The following is a 20,226-nucleotide window of genomic DNA, read 5'->3' as shown; positions in this document are numbered from 1 at the left end:
AGGAACTTTCACTTGAACATTCAACATCTGGTGTGTTCACACTTCAAAGTATTGGTTACACACTGAGGGAGCAAAGCCAAAATAAGGAAAATGTGTAAAAAAAAAAAAAAAACCCCATTTATTATTTAGTTGGTTTATAAGATGATTCCTGAAAATTGTATCATTGTACTAAAAAAAAAATACATTTATAAAAGTTTATGAATTTTTATAAATTCTAACTGGCACATAAAAGTGAATTTGCTGTGGTTGAGTTAATTTCTTTTGTTATTTTGAAATTAGGCTATATGGTTTTATCTATCACATTTTGTCTGTTATGAATCAGTAAACATTTTTCAAGTTCATTTTATTTGTATAGCACATTTACAAGAGCCACCAGGCTGACCAGTGCTTTACAGAAGAGCAAGATAAAACATACACATTAAACAACCCGGACAAAAAAATAAGAACAACCCGTTTAAAAATTACCGTATAACAGTAATCAATACACGAAGGAAAACAAGTAGGTCTTTAGCAGGGACTAAAAAACGGACAGAAAAAGGGCTATTCTAATCTCTAAAGGCAGGGTATAGTCGTGGCCCTGCCACCGCAAATGCACGGTCGCAGGATCTTAGGCTTCTAGAATGTATAGATGAAGGAGTTCAGAGAGGTAGACAGTTGCTAGATTATGAAGAGATTCGTATACAAAGAGTACAATTTACAGTCTATACGAACCGGCAACCAGTGCAGAGATCTCAGAATTGGAGTGATATGTTCATGTTTGCGACACTTTAGAAGAAGTCTGGCTAAAAATGGATAATCTGTCCAACTCCCCTAAGCATTGCAGAAGAGAAGTAATTGCTGCGGAATTGTTTCTTTTGATTGGTAGATATAGATTTGAGTATTGTCCGCATAGAAATGAAAAGACACACCATGTTACCTTAGAATAGAACACAGAGGGAGCATGTAGAGAGAAAAAAGAGCCTTGTCAAAGGTGCAGGGGAAGAGGTAAAATTACCCAGCTCCACTAAAAACTTTTTGTAAGACAGGTATGACTGAAACCATTTAAGAATCGTTGCTTTTAGACCTACCCAAGATAGATAATAGTTTGGAGTGGTCTACGGTATAAGAATCACAGAGTCTCCAGAATCAGTAGAGAGATAAATATCATTTAACACTCTCAAGAGTACAGAGGGCAGTCTGCTGTGAGCAGACTTAAAACCAGATTTAAAAACTCCTAAATACGATTACTTCTCAGAAAACATTGAAGCTGATCTAGCTAATTTTCTCCAAAACCTTTGAAATGAAAGGTAAGACAGAAATTGGCCAAATGTTTTTTTTTTAGAACAGAAGGATCCAGAGGGATTTTATTTTCAGATGATTTATTGAAAATTTACAAATAAAATACCATCCCAACATCCACAACCACCTGGTTGCGCACTAAATGTGATAAAAACAAGAATGCACAAACATGAGTATCAACAGTGTTTAAATTGTGATTGGTAGGTCTATACAGCTAGTATTATAATTGCATTACTTATTTCATATTCTCTATTCTATTTGTATATGGGTATTTGTTCACTGTGTAAACAATTCAGTGTGTTCACCACAAGGGAGCAGAGTAAAGCTACTGTATACTGGAGATGGGTCTTTTCTGTATAAATAAAGAAAACTATCTCAAATGTTGCAGGCCGCATCGCATTGAAGTTAATGTGTAGAACAGTCAAATATGAAATAAAAGGTGGGTGGTTCAAAATATGACAAAATTTAAAACTTACATCTGAGGTATGACTTTGTTTCATTTATGCTGTAGACAAAAATATGACAGTAAAAATGCTTTGACAATTAACAAACCTTTAGGTAAATTTTGCACGCTTTAGCAAAATAATTGTTCTGAAATATCTAAGTGACTTCCTGCTGCTGTACTGAGAGAGGTAGTATTTTGAAATGCAGGTTTTGCGGTATTATTAAATCCACCATTATACAATATATTATATAACTAATCCATACTTACTAGTATGAGAAATGTTTTGACAGTTGGCATGTAACTTTCAGTATTGTCCAATATATGTTGCTGAGAAAGAAATGTGTGTTTCTGCTCATAATCATATTCAAGCATATTGCTAAACTGTCCAGATCAACAGGCAATCATCTTTGGAGGAACAAAATAAAAAGATGCATGAAATTGCATAATAAAAGTTCTTTATTTAGCCTCATCCATCATGCCATTAATATCAGATACAGAACAAGGATGAAACTATATGTCACAATTGACATTTTTGTACCAAGGTTAGTTTTTGAATTATCATTTAGCCTATACAAATAGAACAATACAACAGCATAATAATGAGACATTTATGGCATCAGTGATTGCTTTATATACATATTGGTATTACACTTCAGTTAAGTGTCCATTGGCTTGAATGCCCATTTAAGAATGCTCTTTCCAAAAGATGGTAGTGTTTATTTCATTCAATGTTTGTTCAAAGTGACCAGCTTACTGGAAAAAAGGCAAAGGAAGCTCAATTTGCTGTATTCCATCATTTGCATTAATAAATTCCTCCCAATTGGTCAAAATGATGTTATATAATTCACCTAAAGGAATCAAAACTAAGAAGATAAATGCTGCACTCAAGTCATTGAAGCTCTGCAGCAACTTCTTGTAGAAAGTGTTAAGGGGAGCAGCAACAACTTCTAAGACATCGGATTTAATGCTGTCTACAAATTCTTGTGCTTTATCGACCACCTCTCGTAGGGTCTGTCCTAGTCTCTCAAGAAACACATCAAGACCATTTGTTTGCTTCATCACATCTACTATCATAGCTAGATGACTTCTCAGGGTACTTCTCACATTTTCTTGCACCTTGGCTACAGTCATGACCTTTCCAGAAGGAAATGTCATTTCAACTGTGCTGACGTTCTCCAAGATGGGCGTGAAATATATCTCCAGATTGTTAGAGAGTTTCTCCAGCATTTCCGCAATCATAAATCTGATTTTTGAGAAGATTTCAGCCAGTGAAGCCTCATCCATTCCAGGCAGTTTGTATTTGGTCTCTCTCAGGAAGTTGATGGCAGCATCGAGCAGGACCTGGATGGTCTTTTGGGATGAAACAACTACATTTCTGAAAAGTTTAGACAGCTCACTAAGCTCTTGGCTAGGCCAGACAGTAGCATCTCTTAAAATAATTTCAACTTCATCAAGAATATTAAACAGTCTTTTTAGTGCGTCAGTGATGCCATATTTTTCAGCAAATCCTTCAACATGGTTTGAGATAACTGGTAGCCTCTCCATAAATCCTTGGGCCAAATCTCGTGTGGCTGGTATATTGTAGCTGACCAACAGTACTTTTTCATCTCCCTTTGGTACTCTGATGTTCAGAATTTCAACATCATCTCCTGGTGCAGACTGCAGAAAAAGCAATTCAATATAGAAACAAAAGTTGTTAGCATAGATTTTATAGCTCAGTTTGGAGGAGTAATGTAAGAAATGTCACTTACAGCATAACGGCTATAGATCCTCGCATTCATCTCAGATGGAATCTTTCCTTGAAGCTGGAAGCCAAGGTGGCCAGTTGTTGGTGTGGAAACTGAGGCACTTACGCCATCGCTTCGAGCAGCATAGCGAAAGTTTACATCGGTGAATGTTGGGCTGGTGATGTCCACATTCAGGGTATGGCTAGGATCACTAAACAAAAATTCATAAGTGAGTTTAGCAATTACGATTTACACACAGAATTGGTTATAATCTAAACCACTTGTAAGCCTAATACAAAAATTTTATTTATAACTAAATAAAAAAAAAGTCAGTAGTGTTTTTTTACCCCATACGAAGAACATTGCTGATGTCCATTGTAAAGTCAGCATGTGTAAGTACAGCATTTGCTCCTGCAACAAGGGCACCATTCTCCATTGTAGTACTCATGGAGCCTGTTTAGTGTGAAAGCACAAATCAGTAAAGCACACTGAGAACAAATATTGTAATTTACTCTTAGTAAACATTAGTACCATTGAATGAACTATATGTATTTGTATTTATGTCTTTGCAGATACTTACTGTCAAGACTGTACTCCAGGAGCACAACTGGTGAAGTGGCTGTAGCCTTGAGAACAGTCTTGTAAACTGGGGCACTACCATCTAATTTTGCAACAACATCTGTGGTGTATACTGGAGAGACGATCTTTGAGGTGTAGTCAATTTTCTGCTTGGGTACACTAAGCTCCACCAACATCATCTCAGAGATCTTAAGGTCACCAAAGGTGCTTGATTGAGACAAGTCCATTTTCATATCAGCCATCAGTGACTTTAGAAGCTCCAGATCAACTGTAGCCTGGCCAGTATGATCTCCCTTTGTGTTAAAACCTCCAATATTTGCTTCATTCTTGGAAGAAAACTTCAACATAGCGTAAACATGTTCCATAGCTGTTTCCACAGACAGGTTTTCATCCACATCAAATGCTACCTTGAGATCTCTATAATTCAGGTTGCCATTGGCAAAAGTCTTAAGAGCATATCGCAAACTGTTGCCATTCAGATAGATGGATTCATCATAATTCAGAGCTCCCTTTACAATACCACTATCTAGGAATGTTCCATCAATGGTACCCTTTAAGATAGTCTCAGCAGAGATAAACGTAAGAGTTCCTTCCCCTTTTAAGATGTTTTCAGCATTTCCCTTACCAACAAACTTAATAATGGGAACGTCAAATGTGTACTCTGTCTTAAAAGTTGAATCAGCTTTTGGATGGGCCTTGTTGTCAGCAGTAAATTGATGGTTGGCTTTAGCTGTAAGAATCGGTAGGTTCATGTTTGCATTTGTGGTCACAGACAGTACAACTTCAAAGTCATCTGGGTTTATAGTTACAGTGCTTTCATGGGTTCCTTCAATGTGGCGATTTTCCAGGACCACAGAATTGGCTAATTTGAATCCACTTTTGGTGCTCAGACTGCTGGTTCCTTCAAGTTTGGTCTTCAGTCCCTCAAACTCAGAGGCAGTAATTGCTCCAAATCGAATTACAGGGTTATCTTTCCCATAGATACCAGCATTAGCATTAAGGCTGAATATAGAGGACTTGAATGACACCTCAGAGATTAAATCACCTAGAGGATGGACGTTAATGAGACCAAGATCAAAAATGGGTGCAGCTTTGCTCTTCTGGTAGACAATCTTTGCATCTACATCAATAGCCTGGTCAAAGTTGGTCAACAAATGCTTAAGGCCAGTATGTTCATATAAGTTGATGTTGCTGATTTCTGGAGTCTCAACAGTCATAATTAATCCTTCGAACTGGATAGGTGGGATACTGAATGGGACAGTCAGGAATTCCAAATTGGCCTCTCCATTTACTGCAGTGTAAATGCCAGCCTCATCTCTATTGTTGGCAACTGTAAAGTTGTGACTGTATTTGTACTGGTTGAAACGAACAAGTGCAACAGTGCTAAACTTCTGCATGTCAGTATTTAGGATAACAGCATAATCATTCTGGAGATCAATCTTGGCAGTCAGAGGGTCTTTGAAGCTGAGTTTAGTATTAGCCTTATTTTGGAAATCAAGGACCACCTCAAAGGGATGCACTAATAAGTTGAAGGCACTGGACAACGTACCACTGAGCAATCCAACAAACTTTGTGTCATAGGTTGCCTTCGTCACTAACTTCATTTCTCTGAGATCAACCTTTCCAGAAGCATTCAGCAAGTAATTTTCTCCTGTATCATAATTTACTTCAATAAGGGCATTAAAGTCGATATACTTCAGGGCAACACCTTCAGCCTTTATTTTCTCGTTAAACTTGAAAGATCCACTATCGGCATCTGTAGACATGGTTAGCATGGCTGTTGTTGGAGTTATAATTATACTTGAGATACCCTTGATGGTGATATCATCAGACTCGTCCTTTACATATATTTGGCCCTTGGCTTCTTCTGTCATAGTCAGAACGATTTTTAAGCCATCCTGCTTAAGAGTGATCTCATTAGTGTAGGAATGGTCACTGTTCCATGAGAGAGCAGGAATTCTTACCTTGTCGGTGTATTGTGTTTTAATATTTGCAGACATTCCATCCTCCAGTGCAAAGAAGGCCATGTTATCAATGTTAGCACTAAGGGAGGCGATAGCTATCTTCACATTGCTCTTGGACACAGCCTGGGCCGAGAAGCCGTAGAGTGACACTGAGGATTGATGTTCAACTGCTAGGACACTGTGAGTGATCTTCAGGGTTTCAGAAACAATCACACGACTCATCTTAGGGATGGCAATCCGAGCTGTGGAATCCAAGCTGTATTTAAGAATGTCATATTCAGATGATCCATGTGAGGTAATGTGCCCAATGAATTGAGGTGTTTCTGCACTTTCAGTAGAGTTTAAGAATTCCATGGTAGTTCTCATGTTGAAAATTGGAATGGTAACCCTAACCTCACCATACAGCTTTCCGAAGCACGGCATCATGACCTCACTAGGGATTGCAGGGAGAGTGAATTCTGGGATCTGCAGGTCTGGGAATTTGTGATCCGGAAAGTATTTAGGAATTTCAGGGAGGGGGATCTCTGGAAAACTGATCTCCTGCAGTGTGATGGCAGAGATTTCTGGCAGGTAGATAATTCTTAGGTCGCCAAAGATGGCCTCAACAGGTGGCATTTCATAATTGGCAATGAAGTTTAATAGGTCTAATAGTCCCTGCCTGATATCATCATACTCTATTCTGATTGGTGGCACGGTGTAATATTGCAGAATGGTAAACTCTGGAAGGTCAATCAGTGTAGAAGGGAGGCTGAATTCCTGAAGCTTTTCTAAACTTATTTTTATGGAGGGTACAACAAGGTTTGTGAGTGGGAAAGTGATAGATGGGATCTCAAATTCAACTGTTTTTAGTGCTGTCTTGACTCCATCACAGAATTGCCTCATCTCATTGACAATCGCCTGATCTTTAAGGATGGTTTGGATTATTTCCATAACAACACTGCATGCATCTGTTGCAATGGCTATTACCTTCGTGTAGATACCACTCACTTGCCGCATGATTTCTTCTCTGATATCCATGTCTGTAATTCTCTTTCTGATGTTCTCTACAAGCGCCTCAGTGTCAATGTAGACTGCACTATCAACAATGTCCTTCAGGTTTTTGACCACATCTGCAACTTTGATTGTTTTCAGCTCCTCAAGGCAAGCAGTGAGAGATGACAGAGCATAATTGACAAATTCTCTGATTGCATTGAGCTTTTGCCGGATCTCAAGTGACAAACTCATGGTGTAAAGATCATTTATCAACTCCTTGACTTTCTGGTTGGCTTCATCCACAAATGCATTGTAGTCAAATGATCTAACATATCTGATGCATTGATTAATGCAGTTGTTTAAATGCTCAATGATTTCCTTTACCTCTGTTGTTTTCAAGTAGGTCATGGCCTTATTCAGCAGCTCTGTGATGGGGGTCAGAATATATTTCAAAGTGCCAGCAAGAACCTTTACAGTTTCTTCAATATTGAACTTCTTAATAAGTTCAACAACCTTTTTCAGAGTTGCTTCAATCTTCTTGTCAACCCCAGATTTCACCAGGATTTCTCTCACATTGCTGTAGATGGCATTCAGCTTCCCTCCCAGTACAGAAAGCACTTGTTTTGCTTTTTCAGCAGTCTTGCGGATTTCCTCTGTAGGGATTTGAGCCACCAAATTGTCTGCATAGTCTTTGAAGTTGGCCGAGGTAACGAAGTTCTTCACATCCTCAATGAACTTTCCTTGGTCAAAGTTTGCAACAAACTGCTTCAGTTCACTCAAAATCTTCTCCAGTGTGGATTTAATAGCATATTGTGCCTCAAGATCTCGCAAAAGTGCACTGCCGCTGCCCTTCGGTCTCGTTACATCAATCTGCTCAATTAAATTTTCAGTAGCCTCAATGACAGCAAGAACTATGCCTCTGATGTCATATTTCTCATTGAATGCATTCAGTTCTTCTGTTAGTCTCTGTATTGCACTGTCAGATAGTGTGCCACTTGCAATAATTTCTCTCACAATTCTTTCTATTTCTTCTACACGAGTGTCCAGTTCAGTGACTAGCTTCAACAAAACAGGTTTTAGATTCATCAGAGCAGCCTCCAGGTCATCCAGAGTAAATCCATACTTCTCATAAACAGAAATCAGGTCTTCGCTCATCTTGATGATTTTCCTCTCCAGATTTAGCTCATTGACAGAATCACTAATGTACTTAGCCAGGTTCTGAATCTCAGCAATAATGTCTTCATGGTTGATATAATACTGCATGGCCTCAGCTATCCTTAAAATTGTAAGTTTGATGTGTTGCAGGTCCAAAGGAAAATGTTGAATAAATGGCAGGCTAAAGACACGGCTGTTAGTATTTTTATCGTATTTTAGGAAGGCTGAGAAAAAGTGGTCTTGGTTGTCAGAGTCGATTCTATTGAAGAGATTTGTGATGATGGATCCAGACAATTCTACTCCAAGTCTTTCAGGGTTGTTGTAAGCACTCACATCTTGGTTGAACAAATGGTTGTTAACCTTAGATTTTACTCTCACTGTGGCCTGCTGCTCAGATGGTGTCAGCACAGTATCAATCTTATTGTCAAGGTTGGTTTCAATTGATAGACCGTTGTCCAAATTGTGAGTTGTTGAGACTCTGCATTCGTGTGAGTGTGCAAAAGCAAGTGGTTCTGCCTTCAAAAGAAATTTAGTGTAAACTTGTGCGCTTTGTTTTCCATATAGATACAAATCACCATCTGTATTGGCCATGGCGTCAATGTTGAATCTGAAGGGAACAGCAGTGGCATGAAAGTTACCATTGAAGCGTAGGTACTGTGAGTTTAAAAGTGCATCACTGCCGAATGTGACTGAAAGTCCAGCAACCTCGATTTCTGTGTTGTGTCTCATATGAGATCCCATGAGTTTTCCAGTCGTACCACACTTGGCAGTGACAACCAGATCTTCATATCTGATATCATATGTGTGCTTCAGCTCATCTGCACCAGAGGAAAGCTTCCAAAAGCCACTGAGGTCAGCTGTGTATGGAAGTGCCTTAAACTGGGCATCATTAACTAGAGTGATATCCAGAATATCCAGGTTATTTTTGATTGCCGCTGAAGCACTATATGGTTCAATCTGAATGGAGATGTCATGATTATAAGATACAACATCGCCATCAAGATCCGTTATGGAGTTGAAAGCTAGCGAGGACAAGGATGCAGAAAGAGAATTTGTATTTTTAATTAGCATTTCAATAAATTTGCCCTTCGTCTCAGATGACAAGGAAAGCTTTGATGTGTCAAGGTCACCGTTGAATTTGTTCTCAAGCGTCAAAGGAATGAGAGGGCTTTCCAGTGAGGTTGTGCCACTCATGGTCAGGCCATCCCTGGTCAGGGATAGGCTGCACTTGTGGGAAGCTGTGTGTTCAATCAGATTTGCGGAGGCATCACCTTTTACATCCAGCCCATTTGCATCCAATGTTGCTATAAACTGGGAAAGGACACGGTTTTCATCCCCAGCAGAAGTGTCAGCATTAGTGTCAATCTTAATGTTGACCAAATCAGGACTAGCACTAGCCTCAGCTACATTTCGGATGTTTAGACTGAGAACCTTTGTCGTTGTATCTGACTTCAGAGCAAGTAGAGACCCTTTATAGGTAACTTCAGCATCATGTATCAGATTGTTCTCAAATGCAGTTGTTTTTGAATAAACAGAGAACTCTCCATTGGCAAGCGCCACTTCAATTGTGTTCTCTGCTTGGAAAAGGTCAGAGTCTACTTTCAGAGAGGAATTGATTTTCACTTCTGGCTTAAATGGGAATACGATAAGTGACTGACTGAGAGCAACGTCACCATTCAGAGGACCAGCCTTGATGGATCCCATCAGGTTTCCGTCTCCAGAGATCTCATCCTCATTGACTCCAACCTGGCCTGTGTGTTCCAGTGAAATCTTCAGACCCAAGGGACTGTTTGCCTCAATCTTGCTGCTTGACTTAAATTTAATTTTTTCAGCAGTTGTCACTTCCTCAACATAATTAACGCTGGCTTCAATTAGCTTGTGATCAAAAGAGGATTTCATCTCAGCCCTCAGAGATTCCCCAGGTGTTTCTTCCACTAAAGCAGATCCTAAACATAAACATAATAACATTTAAGTAATAAGTAATTAATTACAGATTACAAAAATGTGCTATGTGTTAAGAATATAGATGCAAACAAATATACAAGTACCTTCCACTTTGAAGGAGAGGAGATCCACTGGGCTAGTTCCAGTGGCTTCAATCTTGGCAGAATAGCTTGGTTTGTCACCAAGTTCCCTGCCAGCAGAAGCTGTTGCCTCCATGTTGTAGAAGTTGCTGCTTAGCTTGCTGGACATCTCTGCTTTTATCGTGTGAGGTACTGACACAGACAGACTCTCAGGAACAAAGACCTCTGGAAGAGGAATGCTAATGGAAGCAACTTCCAGGCCAAGCTGAGGTACTACCAGTTTTGGTGTGGTCAGGGCAGCAGGGAAGTTGAAATCTCCAGAAGATTTCCCACCAAGAGGAATGGGAATGGAGATGGTATAATAATTCTGGCCAAACTTGTATTTAACAGAACCCTCACTGTTAAAAAAATTTTTTTTTTTGCATGAATGTACTTAACATTAATTAGAATGTGTAACGTTATAGATATGTTTCATGTTTCTGCATTTTAAAATGTATTGTTATATTTTTAATTCACTCACGCATTCAGGAAAAGCTTCTCAGGGACAGTAAATTCTGGGAGGGCAGGAATCCTAAAGCCCTGGACATATGGGATGTCGGCAGCTAATTGTTTCAGGTAGCTATCTGAGGCCTAGATAATTATTGAATATGTGTTATATTCTCATTTTATCTGTATCTTTATGTTTTGCTTACTTGTATGAATTTATGGGTTTGGGGAATAAATGATTTATTTTGAATTTACCTCAACTGACTGTATAAAGACATCACGGATCTTCATATCAGATGTACCAATCTTCTGATCAAGCAGGTCACTGACTGTGGCTTTGATGGCATCCAAAGGAATAATGTTGTGAATCTCAGTGCTGACATCAGAAGTGACCTCAGCCTCAATCTTCTCAGCATCTAAAAAGTACATGAAAATTTATTAATATAGCAGAGGACTTCTAGTTAATTTGCTGAATTTTAGTTGAAGTTGAATTTAAGGAAGTACAGTTAAAATTAAAATATAAGACCCTGGCACATCTTTTCTGGTTCTGTGTACAAATTCAGAATTTTTGGATAGAAATATTCCAGTTCTTTGCCAAGGTCTATAACTGTGTTTTACTCCCCGACCCAATGATAGCAATTCTTGGTTGGTCAGATTTGCTTGAGTCTCTCAGCCTGAAGGTACGGTTACCCATCCAATATGGTATGATTGTAGCTAAGAAAGTTATTTTGCTTTTGTGGAAGAAAAATGTTAGGCCTCTCTTTTCTGACTGGTTAACTGGACTTACTTCTACTTTACATCTTGAAAGAATCAGATATACCATCTCTGGGAACTCTGAAAAATTTGACAAAATGTGGGAACCAGTTTTTACTTTTCTGTTGAGCTACAAGGACCAATGATGTATTATTTTATTTTAGATTGGATTGTAATTATTTTTGGTATGATATGTTGGTCTTGTATACCGCCATACTACTACTACTTTTTTGTCTGATTTTTGTACTTCATTTTACACACTGCACAGATTGTTGTTATATGAAGGGTCTGTTTGTCTGTTATTGTTTGTTCATGTCTGCAAAAACCATAATAAAAATAATAATCTAAAATTAAAATATAAAAAAAAAAAAATTATTATACCATATTTCAAAATGACTTTCTGAATAGAGGAAGTTGTCTCCGGGAGCCTAAGGTCACTTTCAAGCTCTACTGTAAGACCCTCAGCATGTTTCAGTTGCGCAGTTACTTTAGCATCAGTCTGAAAATGAGGAATGAGCAGCTGAACCTGCAGCATGGCATCCTTCATTGACTCTGTCCTAGAGAAGGAAGGACATACTAAACCCATGAGTTTATTTGTACAATGTGTAATTATTAAAAATATATTATTATTGTTAGAACATATTTAATATAGACATGTGAATACTTAGCAAGGGCAACAAGAGATGCCTCAGGTATATTCTTGTTAATGAAGTCAAGCTGAATGGAATGTGTGGCCCTGCTCTGAGTGCTGCGTTCAACAGAATGAACTCGAATTCCAGCTTCAAGGTCATAATCAGGAATTTGGAGATCAGCTGAGACACTGTATTTCTGTCTGTCGAACATCAGTTTTGCTGTGCCCTCAAATGAAGCTCCTATTATATGGAAAAAGAGCAACATTTCAGTTGCTAGTTAATAGATGAAAATGTGTAGAGATCATAAGGGATTCTTTTGTGAAGCAATGTTTTACCTTCTGCCTTCAGACCTAAAGTCACCGTGTCAACTTTGTCTTCATAAACATGGTCGACAGTAGCTGTGTATGCAGAAACCTCACCAGTGGGGTGGATCTCAATGGCAAATCTAAAGACACAGGTCTGTGTTCAAATTTTGAGACTCAAAAAAGCAAGAAAACAAACAAATTAATAAACCAGTATTTTCCTTACTTGCTGTCTCCAGTCAAGGGGAAATAGGGAGAGGCATCACTGGAAAATGCATTTGAATATTGCAGGGCACTGCAGTACTTAAAACCAGGGAAGAAAGGAGTGCATTTCTGTGCTTTGACATGTTCCATCATCGGAGGGATAGTCTTTGTTTCAGGACCAGTCACTGAGAACAAGGAGTTACTGTGCAGAGAAAATAAAATGCAGAATTTCTGTAATGTATTTGTAGAGCAGTATTACATTATTTATTTATTTTTTTGTTTATCATGATTGCATTTTGTGTTAACAGTAACATCTTACGTCACACTGATGAGTTTTGTTGGAGCTTGGGGTGTGGGAAAGGTCAGTTTGACCTGCTTTTTGGTTACAGAAACCTTTACTTTAAGACCGCTCTCATGGTAGATGTTAGTATGCATCTCCAGGCCAGACTCAACATAGTCAGGTAAGAGAGCTCCAACCTCAGTCACAAACTCCACTCCAACAGATGGCATGAAAGCCATTTCGCTCTGTGTGAAAAGACAAAGAAATAGGTTAAATAATCTGGTATAGCTCAGTAAAACCCTAGTTACTGATCACAATGTGAAAAGGGCTGGACCCATACCATATCAGCGGCAATTTTCAGTCCTCCTTTCACTCCTGGAGCAAAAGTACCAGACAGGGCAACTCTTAATGGAACTCCAGTACCAGTGGGTAGATAAAACTCATTGTCCATGAAGACGTAGTGAAGGAAAAGGTTGTTGTTGACACTTGAGTAAAGGTTCCTTATGAACTGTAAAACAAATCACTAATTTGTTCAAATCATTCACTCGGTACATTTCAACTTAAGAGGAAACTGTAAATTTATTTCAACCATGATCCTTTTTCATTATTATGGTGTTTTATTTGTTAAGCAGATTTGCTAAGCACTAATAAAGCAGTTCACTTACATCAACAGGGAACATATTTAAGAGTCTATTAGTCAGCAAAGCAGCAGAGTTGGCCATGCCTTCCATATCCTTGGTTTTGAGATAGCCCATTTCAGCACCCAGAAGCCTCAGGTAGATCATAGCCTCTGGGTTATCCTGAACCTTCAGTTTCTGGATGAGCTTGTTAACATTATCCATTATTTCCTTGACAATGCTTTGAGGAGCCTAGAATGAGAAAGGTATGTGAGTAATGATAAACCAAACCAAAGAAAATGCTATAAATGTTGCAAAATTTTAAAATGTAAATGACCTGTTGCATTTTTATGTTATCCCATAAGGTTGGGAACATGCTCTGTATAATGTCATTGACCCTGGGCACTTTATCAGCTGCATAGTTAATTGTCTTCTGCATGGTGTCACGGAAGAATCCATCAATACCGATTAAGGCATCAACAGTGGGTTCCAGTCCCTTGCCATTCAGCCCGATCTGTAAGAACAAAAAATAATGAAATATAAATTTAAAACCAAAGAAAATCAAAAGGAGAAGATTTAAAAACGTAGACTACTCTTGTACCTCAAACATGTCTACGTCATATCCAAAAGCATTCAGGGTCATCTCCAGGATGACTTCATTGGGCAGAAGTTCTTCAGACTCGAAGATCACATTTCCCTCTAGAGAGCCAATCTTGTAATTGCGTGAGTACTTTGTTGGATCTGTGGAAGTTCTGATCTCATTGCCTTGGAGGGCATTGAGAATCTTCTCTCTAAGTCTGAGAAGCAGAAGAAAAATTAGATACTGTTTTTAACTTAAGATGTTAAAATGTATGAAGACTTCTACTAACTCCTTAGTCTCAGATGCTGTGGAGGTCAGGATGTTGCTGATATGTGAGTTAACAAAGCTCATAGCCTGACAGTTTTCAATTTTAGGCAGAGCAGCAACCAGCTGAGCCAGTTCAGAGGGCTGAGGGTCCCTCATCACAATGAGATATGCAGCAACGCGCTTCTGTATGGGAGCGGCTCCATCGAAAATTACGTTCATCAGCACCTCTCTTCCCTGTTAGAAATAGCAAGTTTATGTTAGCTAAACATACAATTATTGTAAATATTTTAGATTTATATAAAATTCTAGTAGTCTTTCAATTAGGTAATATATCTTGTTTACCTCATCAGGGACAGAAGTGAGTCTAAAAGCTTGAATAGCAGCTTGCTGGACCTCAGGGGATGCAGAAGGTTGGTTTACACATTGGATAATCGCTGATTTCAGAGCAGGGCTTGCGGCTCCGACGGCAGCAGCCATGTTTCCAATGACCTTAGAGATTTCATATACAGATTTCAGTATCCACATATCAGCTGTTATTTTTAACTTGGTGAAGCATGAGTAATGGAATAGGTTGAACATACCCTCAGGGTCAGGTATACATGTTCCTGGTCGCCTGTGCAGTCACCAATCTGTTCAAGGGCGTACTCAGCGACTCCCTGAATCTCAGGGGTGACACTTCCTTCAGCTTCATAGAGCCTTGGATAAGACAGGTAAATAAACATTCAAATTCACTTATAGATCAAATACCACGACTACAGTTGAGTTGTGCCGGTTTTCTCACCTCCTGACAGCACTGCTGAGAGCATAGTAGATGGGTTTGCTGTCCTTATACTTGGCCATCTTCAGCATTTCCTCAACAAGGTCTCTGGATGGGTTGGGAACCATTCCCATTGCATACACTGCAGCATCAATCTCTAAAGAGGAACGGTCAAAGGTCCTGAGAACCTGCAAGATGGAGCTAGTGCATTCTGGTGTGCCACACTGGAACAATGCCTGATACACCAGGGAGCGAGAAATCTCCAGGGCCTCCGGTAGAGCAGCGCTCAGGCTTTCAGAATTCATTTTGCGGATTGTAGCGATGAGCTTGTGAGCTAGGTGGGCTCTGTTGTGTCCATTGTTGGTCTCAGAAAGGCCAGCCAATTCCCGTAGAACAGACAGCATGACCTCTTTATCCTTAATTGGATGGACTGAGTCAATGCTTCTATCAAGGTGCAGGGTCTTCATGTTGGCTACATCTAGAGGTGGGTAAACAAGAAAACCGCATGAATTAAAACGCAATTACTGCAAACGCATGTTAATTTAAGTGTCTGAATGATTGCTTACCATGCTCAAAGATTCTGTCATTGTGTACAGACACTCCCACCAGAGTCAAGACTTGTTTTCCTACATTAGTAGCTCCGTACTGTCCTCTGTTTATAATCAGAATGAATTAGCAGATCAATAAACGAAACGGTCAGTCTAAAGTAAAAACCCATATAGCTGTCAATGAACTCACTTGTAAGAAAAAGGCAAAAGCATGTGGTTTTCAGTGCATGAAGCAGAGGTCATATGTTTCTGTGCATTATCAAACTTGTAGTTGCAGGTTTGGCTGCTTGTGATGAGCTGAGTAAGTGGATAGTGCTGTGTGACGAAAAGACAAGCAAGTTCAAACATTATTGAAGCCATCAGGTATCCAGCACACAGTTATTTGTTGTCTTATTCAAAGATGGGTCGACTTACCAAGCCTGTGATAAGGGCCAGGGGACTGGTGTGGTCCCTGACCGGCCTGAAATTGTCACATTTAGACAGGTCTCTGTTGAGGGTGACATCGGTGGCAATGTTCTCTCTGGCGTTCACTGTGTAGCCTGTCTTGCACATACCGTAGATAGTGGGCTGGATTTGGAAAATAATTCATGATGGATTAATCAATATACAGTGGGTACGGAAAGTATTCAGACCCCCTTAAATTTTTCACTCTTTGTTATATTACAGCCATTTGCTAAAATCATTTAAGTTCATTTTTTTTCCTCATTAATGTACACACAGCACCCCATATTGACAGAAAAACACAGAATTATTGACATTTTTGCAGATTTATTAAAAAAGAAAACCTGAAATATCACATGGTCCTAAGTATTCAGACCCTTTGCTGTGACACTCATATATTTAACTCAGGTGCTGTCAATTACTTCGGATCATCCTTGAGATGGTTCTACATCTTCATTTGAGTCCAGCTGTGTTTGATTATACTGACTGGACTTGATTAGGAAAGCCACACACCTATCTATATAAGACATTACAGCTCACAGTGCATGTCAGAGCAAATGAGAATCATGAGGTCAAAGGAACTGCCTGAAGAGCTCAGAGACAGAATTGTGGCAAGGCACAGATCTGGCCAAGGTTACAAAAAAAATATGCTGCACTTAAGATTCCTAAGAGCACAGTGGCCTCCATAATCCTTAAATGGATGACGTTTGGGACGACCAGAACCCTTCTTAGGGACGAGGAGACACCACCCCTCACAATGTAGAGCGCTTTGAGTGCTTAGAAAAGCAGAAAAGCGCTATATAAATGTAATTAATTATTATTATTAGAGCTGGCCGTCCGGCCAAACTGAGCTATCGGGGGAGAAGAGCCTTGGTGAGAGAGGTAAAGAAGAACCCAAAGATCACTGTGGCTGAGCTCCAGAGATGCAGTCGGGAGATGGGAGAAAGTTGTAGAAAGTCAACCATCACTGCAGCCCTCCACCAGTCAGGGCTTTATGGCAGAGTGGCCCGACGGAAGCCTCTCCTCAGTGCAAGACACATGAAAGCCCGCATGGAGTTTGCTAAAAAACACCTGAAGATTTTCTGGTCTGATGAGACCTCGATAGAACTTTTTGGCCTTAATTCTAAGCGGTATGTGTGGAGAAAACCAGGCACTGCTCATCACCTGTCCAATACAGTCCCAACAGTGAAGCATGGTGGTGGCAGCATCATGCTGTGGGGGTGTTTTTCAGCTGCAGGGACAGGACAACTGGTTGCAATCGAGGGAAAGATGAATGCGGCCAAGTACAGGGATATCCTGGACGAGTGCTCAGGACCTCAGACTGGGCCGAAGGTTTACCTTCCAACAAGACAATTACCCTAAGCACACAGCTAAAATAACGAAGGAGTGGCTTCACAACAACTCCGTGACTGTTCTTGAATGGCCCAGCCAGAGCCCTGACTTAAAGCCAATTGAGCATCTCTGGAGAGACCTAAAAATGGCTGTCCATCAACGTTTACCATCCAACCTGACAGAACTGGAGAGGATCTGCAAGGAGGAATGGCAGAGGATCCCCAAATCCAGGTGTGAAAAACTTGTTGCATCTTTCTCAAAAAGACTCATGGCTGTATTAGATCAAAAGGGTGCTTCTACTAAATACTGAGCAAAGGGTCTGAATACTTAGGACCATGTGATATTTCAGTTTTTCTTTTTTAATAAATCTGCAAAAATGTCAACAATTCTGTGTTTTTCTGTCAATATGGGGTGCTGTGTGTACATTAATGAGGAAAAAAAAATGAACTTAAATGATTTTAGCAAATGGGTGCAATATAACAAAGAGTGAAAAATTTAAGGGGGTCTGAATACTTTCCGTACCCACTGTATATCAACCTTTTAACAAATGTAAACTTTTTGCGACGTTTTAGAGTTAATGACTGACCATTCTCCTGTTTCTGTCCTCCTCCAGCACAGGCACTGCAAGAGCAGAGATTAGACCTCTCTTGATGTTCAAAATATTGACTGGTTCATCATCCTCAGGAAACAACTTGATGTCATCGTATCCCTCAGCGGTGAACTTCAGTGGGTTCCTGAGAATTAAGATCAGGGTAGGTGTTTAATATGTTTTTTTCTAATCTGCTCAAAATAACTCTGTTATATCATTCTGTTGTGTGTGTATATGTGTATATTGTTGGGTGAGAAGCATACTTCTCCATGGCTGCCTTGAAAGCGTCTGCACCAGCAGATGGCCCAAAGATAGGCTTTCCCTCTGCATCAACATCAGTCACCTCACTCAATTCGCACCCCGTTGTGCGTACGATGTAGCTGCATGTACGTGGGACCTCAATTTCAACCTGTTTTTTTTTTTTTTTTTAAAGAATATATGAATGAAATTTCAAGTTTTAGGAAGAAAAAAATGTAATGTACACGCAGTTGACATTTATACCTTGCATCTTGCTTTGGGGCCATTGATTGCTCCATTCAGGGCATTTAGGGACTCTGTTTCGTAGGTGTATTCATACTTGTGGAAGCTCTTGTACCTTTTGGCCACTAGGGGTGCAAAAATCACATCTTAAGTATCAAGGACACTCATACATGACTCTTTTCTACAGCTTTAGATTGCTTTTCTGAAGAGAGAAATTATAAAAATTAACAAATTTTACTATTACTGTAACACAACTTAAAGAAGGATGCTTTCTTATTTGATAAATACCATTAGATAATAAATACCATATGGATTTTTATTTACAATTTAAATTTTCTTTAAAAAATAGAATTATAATAGAAACGATAAAATTATACTTAGCGCTTACAAAGGCATGGTAATTCCTCATCTTGAGCATCTAAGATGAAAAAACAACGAGTATTATACAGACAATATCAAACATTACCATATAATACATTTCAATGTTATTCTTAAAAAAAAACAATTGGTGAAATTAAAATATAATGCCAAAACATAACTAGTAAATACATGATGACAACATAGATGATTTCACTTAATTTTATCATCTTTAACATTTTATATTCTTATGTTTACCAGTAATATGTAATACAATAAAAAATATATTATAAAAAAATTAATATTTTAAACTTTTTAAAAACAAGTGACTACTACTAGAACAGAAACATGAAAACAAAATAATTAAAATATATACATACATATTTTTTTAATATAAAACCAACAACAGTCAGAAATGTTTCTATTAAATCCTTAGTAGTACTTACTTGTCAAGACTATTCCACTTAGAAGCAGCAAAAGGCAGAGCTTAGTGTCCCACATAATGGGTTCAGTTAAGCTCTTTCCTTCAGACTCTTGCGTATTCAGATGCGATCTGCTGTATTACTGCTATTAATGGCTTTATATATTAAGGCAGGTCCTGCAGGAATGGGAGGAGAGATGGCAGCTGCAAAAAGTAAAGTCTCCACTCCAAAGTTCATATCTTCTGCCTCTGTGGCAGGACAAAGGCAACTATTTCATGTAATGTCAATGGTATTTCAAATGGAGAGAAAATGAAAAATGCTTTTTCACTTGGTTTGCTTGATCTGTTAATTTGTGGATTTATTCCCTTTTTCGTTTATTCCTGTCATCCATGTAACCTATATGTTTAATGATATACAGATACAATTGTTTTTATTTAACTACTTTTTATATATAGTTTTATGTATATTCAGAATTTTTTTTTTTTTTTTTTTTATATATATATTTTAACCAACCTTTTATATTGGTGACATCGCGACAACTTCCTTCTGGCTCCTCTTGTGATATTATGTGATGACAGGAAGCCTGTCTTTCTTTTATGCCTTCTTATGATGTTGCAAAGTAGAACATTATGGACCAAACCAGATGAGGTCATTTAACTAATCTTGGAACCGACATATTTGTTTGACTGCATTTTATTTTGACTTCATTTGCCAAGGGTATTGCCAATCAGACATGACTAAACTGATACTGGAATAAATTATTAAACCCTTTTGTCCCATTTACTTTATCCACTAACCGCTTATTTTGTGTTGTTGAGTTAATACCAATCACCTTTGTCCTGGCAAGTCTTCTTTGATACACAGAAAGTTATTAATCAAAGGCATTTATTTTTTGATTTATGGAAAGCTATTCAAGCAGAATGTTCTAGAATTGGTTTCTGAACATCCTTATAAGCATCACCAGCTATTGTGATATAGAACACTATGCAGGATTTTCCCTGTAATGTTTGTTATTGATTACTTAAACAGAACTAT

At 38.8% G+C, this 20,226-nt stretch overlaps 1 protein-coding gene across 1 annotated transcript; it reads right to left on the bottom strand.

Annotated features, from left to right (window-relative positions):
* Window positions 1-2,161: 2,161 nt before the first annotated feature.
* LOC306880209 (apolipoprotein B-100-like) lies at window positions 2,162-19,317 on the bottom strand. The gene is made up of 28 exons (XM_079433575.1): window positions 19,216-19,317; window positions 18,801-18,830; window positions 18,434-18,537; window positions 18,196-18,341; window positions 17,930-18,077; window positions 15,985-16,137; window positions 15,761-15,885; window positions 15,589-15,674; window positions 15,047-15,500; window positions 14,847-14,961; window positions 14,608-14,754; window positions 14,288-14,499; window positions 14,020-14,215; window positions 13,756-13,932; window positions 13,467-13,670; window positions 13,142-13,309; window positions 12,841-13,046; window positions 12,544-12,723; window positions 12,351-12,460; window positions 12,048-12,255; window positions 11,765-11,940; window positions 10,886-11,046; window positions 10,665-10,774; window positions 10,169-10,542; window positions 4,031-10,066; window positions 3,798-3,903; window positions 3,475-3,661; window positions 2,162-3,382 (listed from the first exon to the last, which is right to left on the bottom strand). Exons 1-28 carry the CDS (start codon window positions 19,268-19,270, stop codon window positions 2,474-2,476), a joined length of 11,283 nt encoding a protein of 3,760 aa, XP_079289701.1. The 5' UTR covers window positions 19,271-19,317; the 3' UTR covers window positions 2,162-2,473.
* Between the last annotated feature and the right edge of the window lie 909 nt (window positions 19,318-20,226).

This window comes from Barbus barbus, assembly GCF_936440315.1.
Source record: "Barbus barbus genome assembly, chromosome: 14".
Taxonomy (NCBI): domain Eukaryota; kingdom Metazoa; phylum Chordata; class Actinopteri; order Cypriniformes; family Cyprinidae; genus Barbus; species Barbus barbus.
This window is presented reverse-complemented; position numbering and strand designations above follow the sequence as displayed.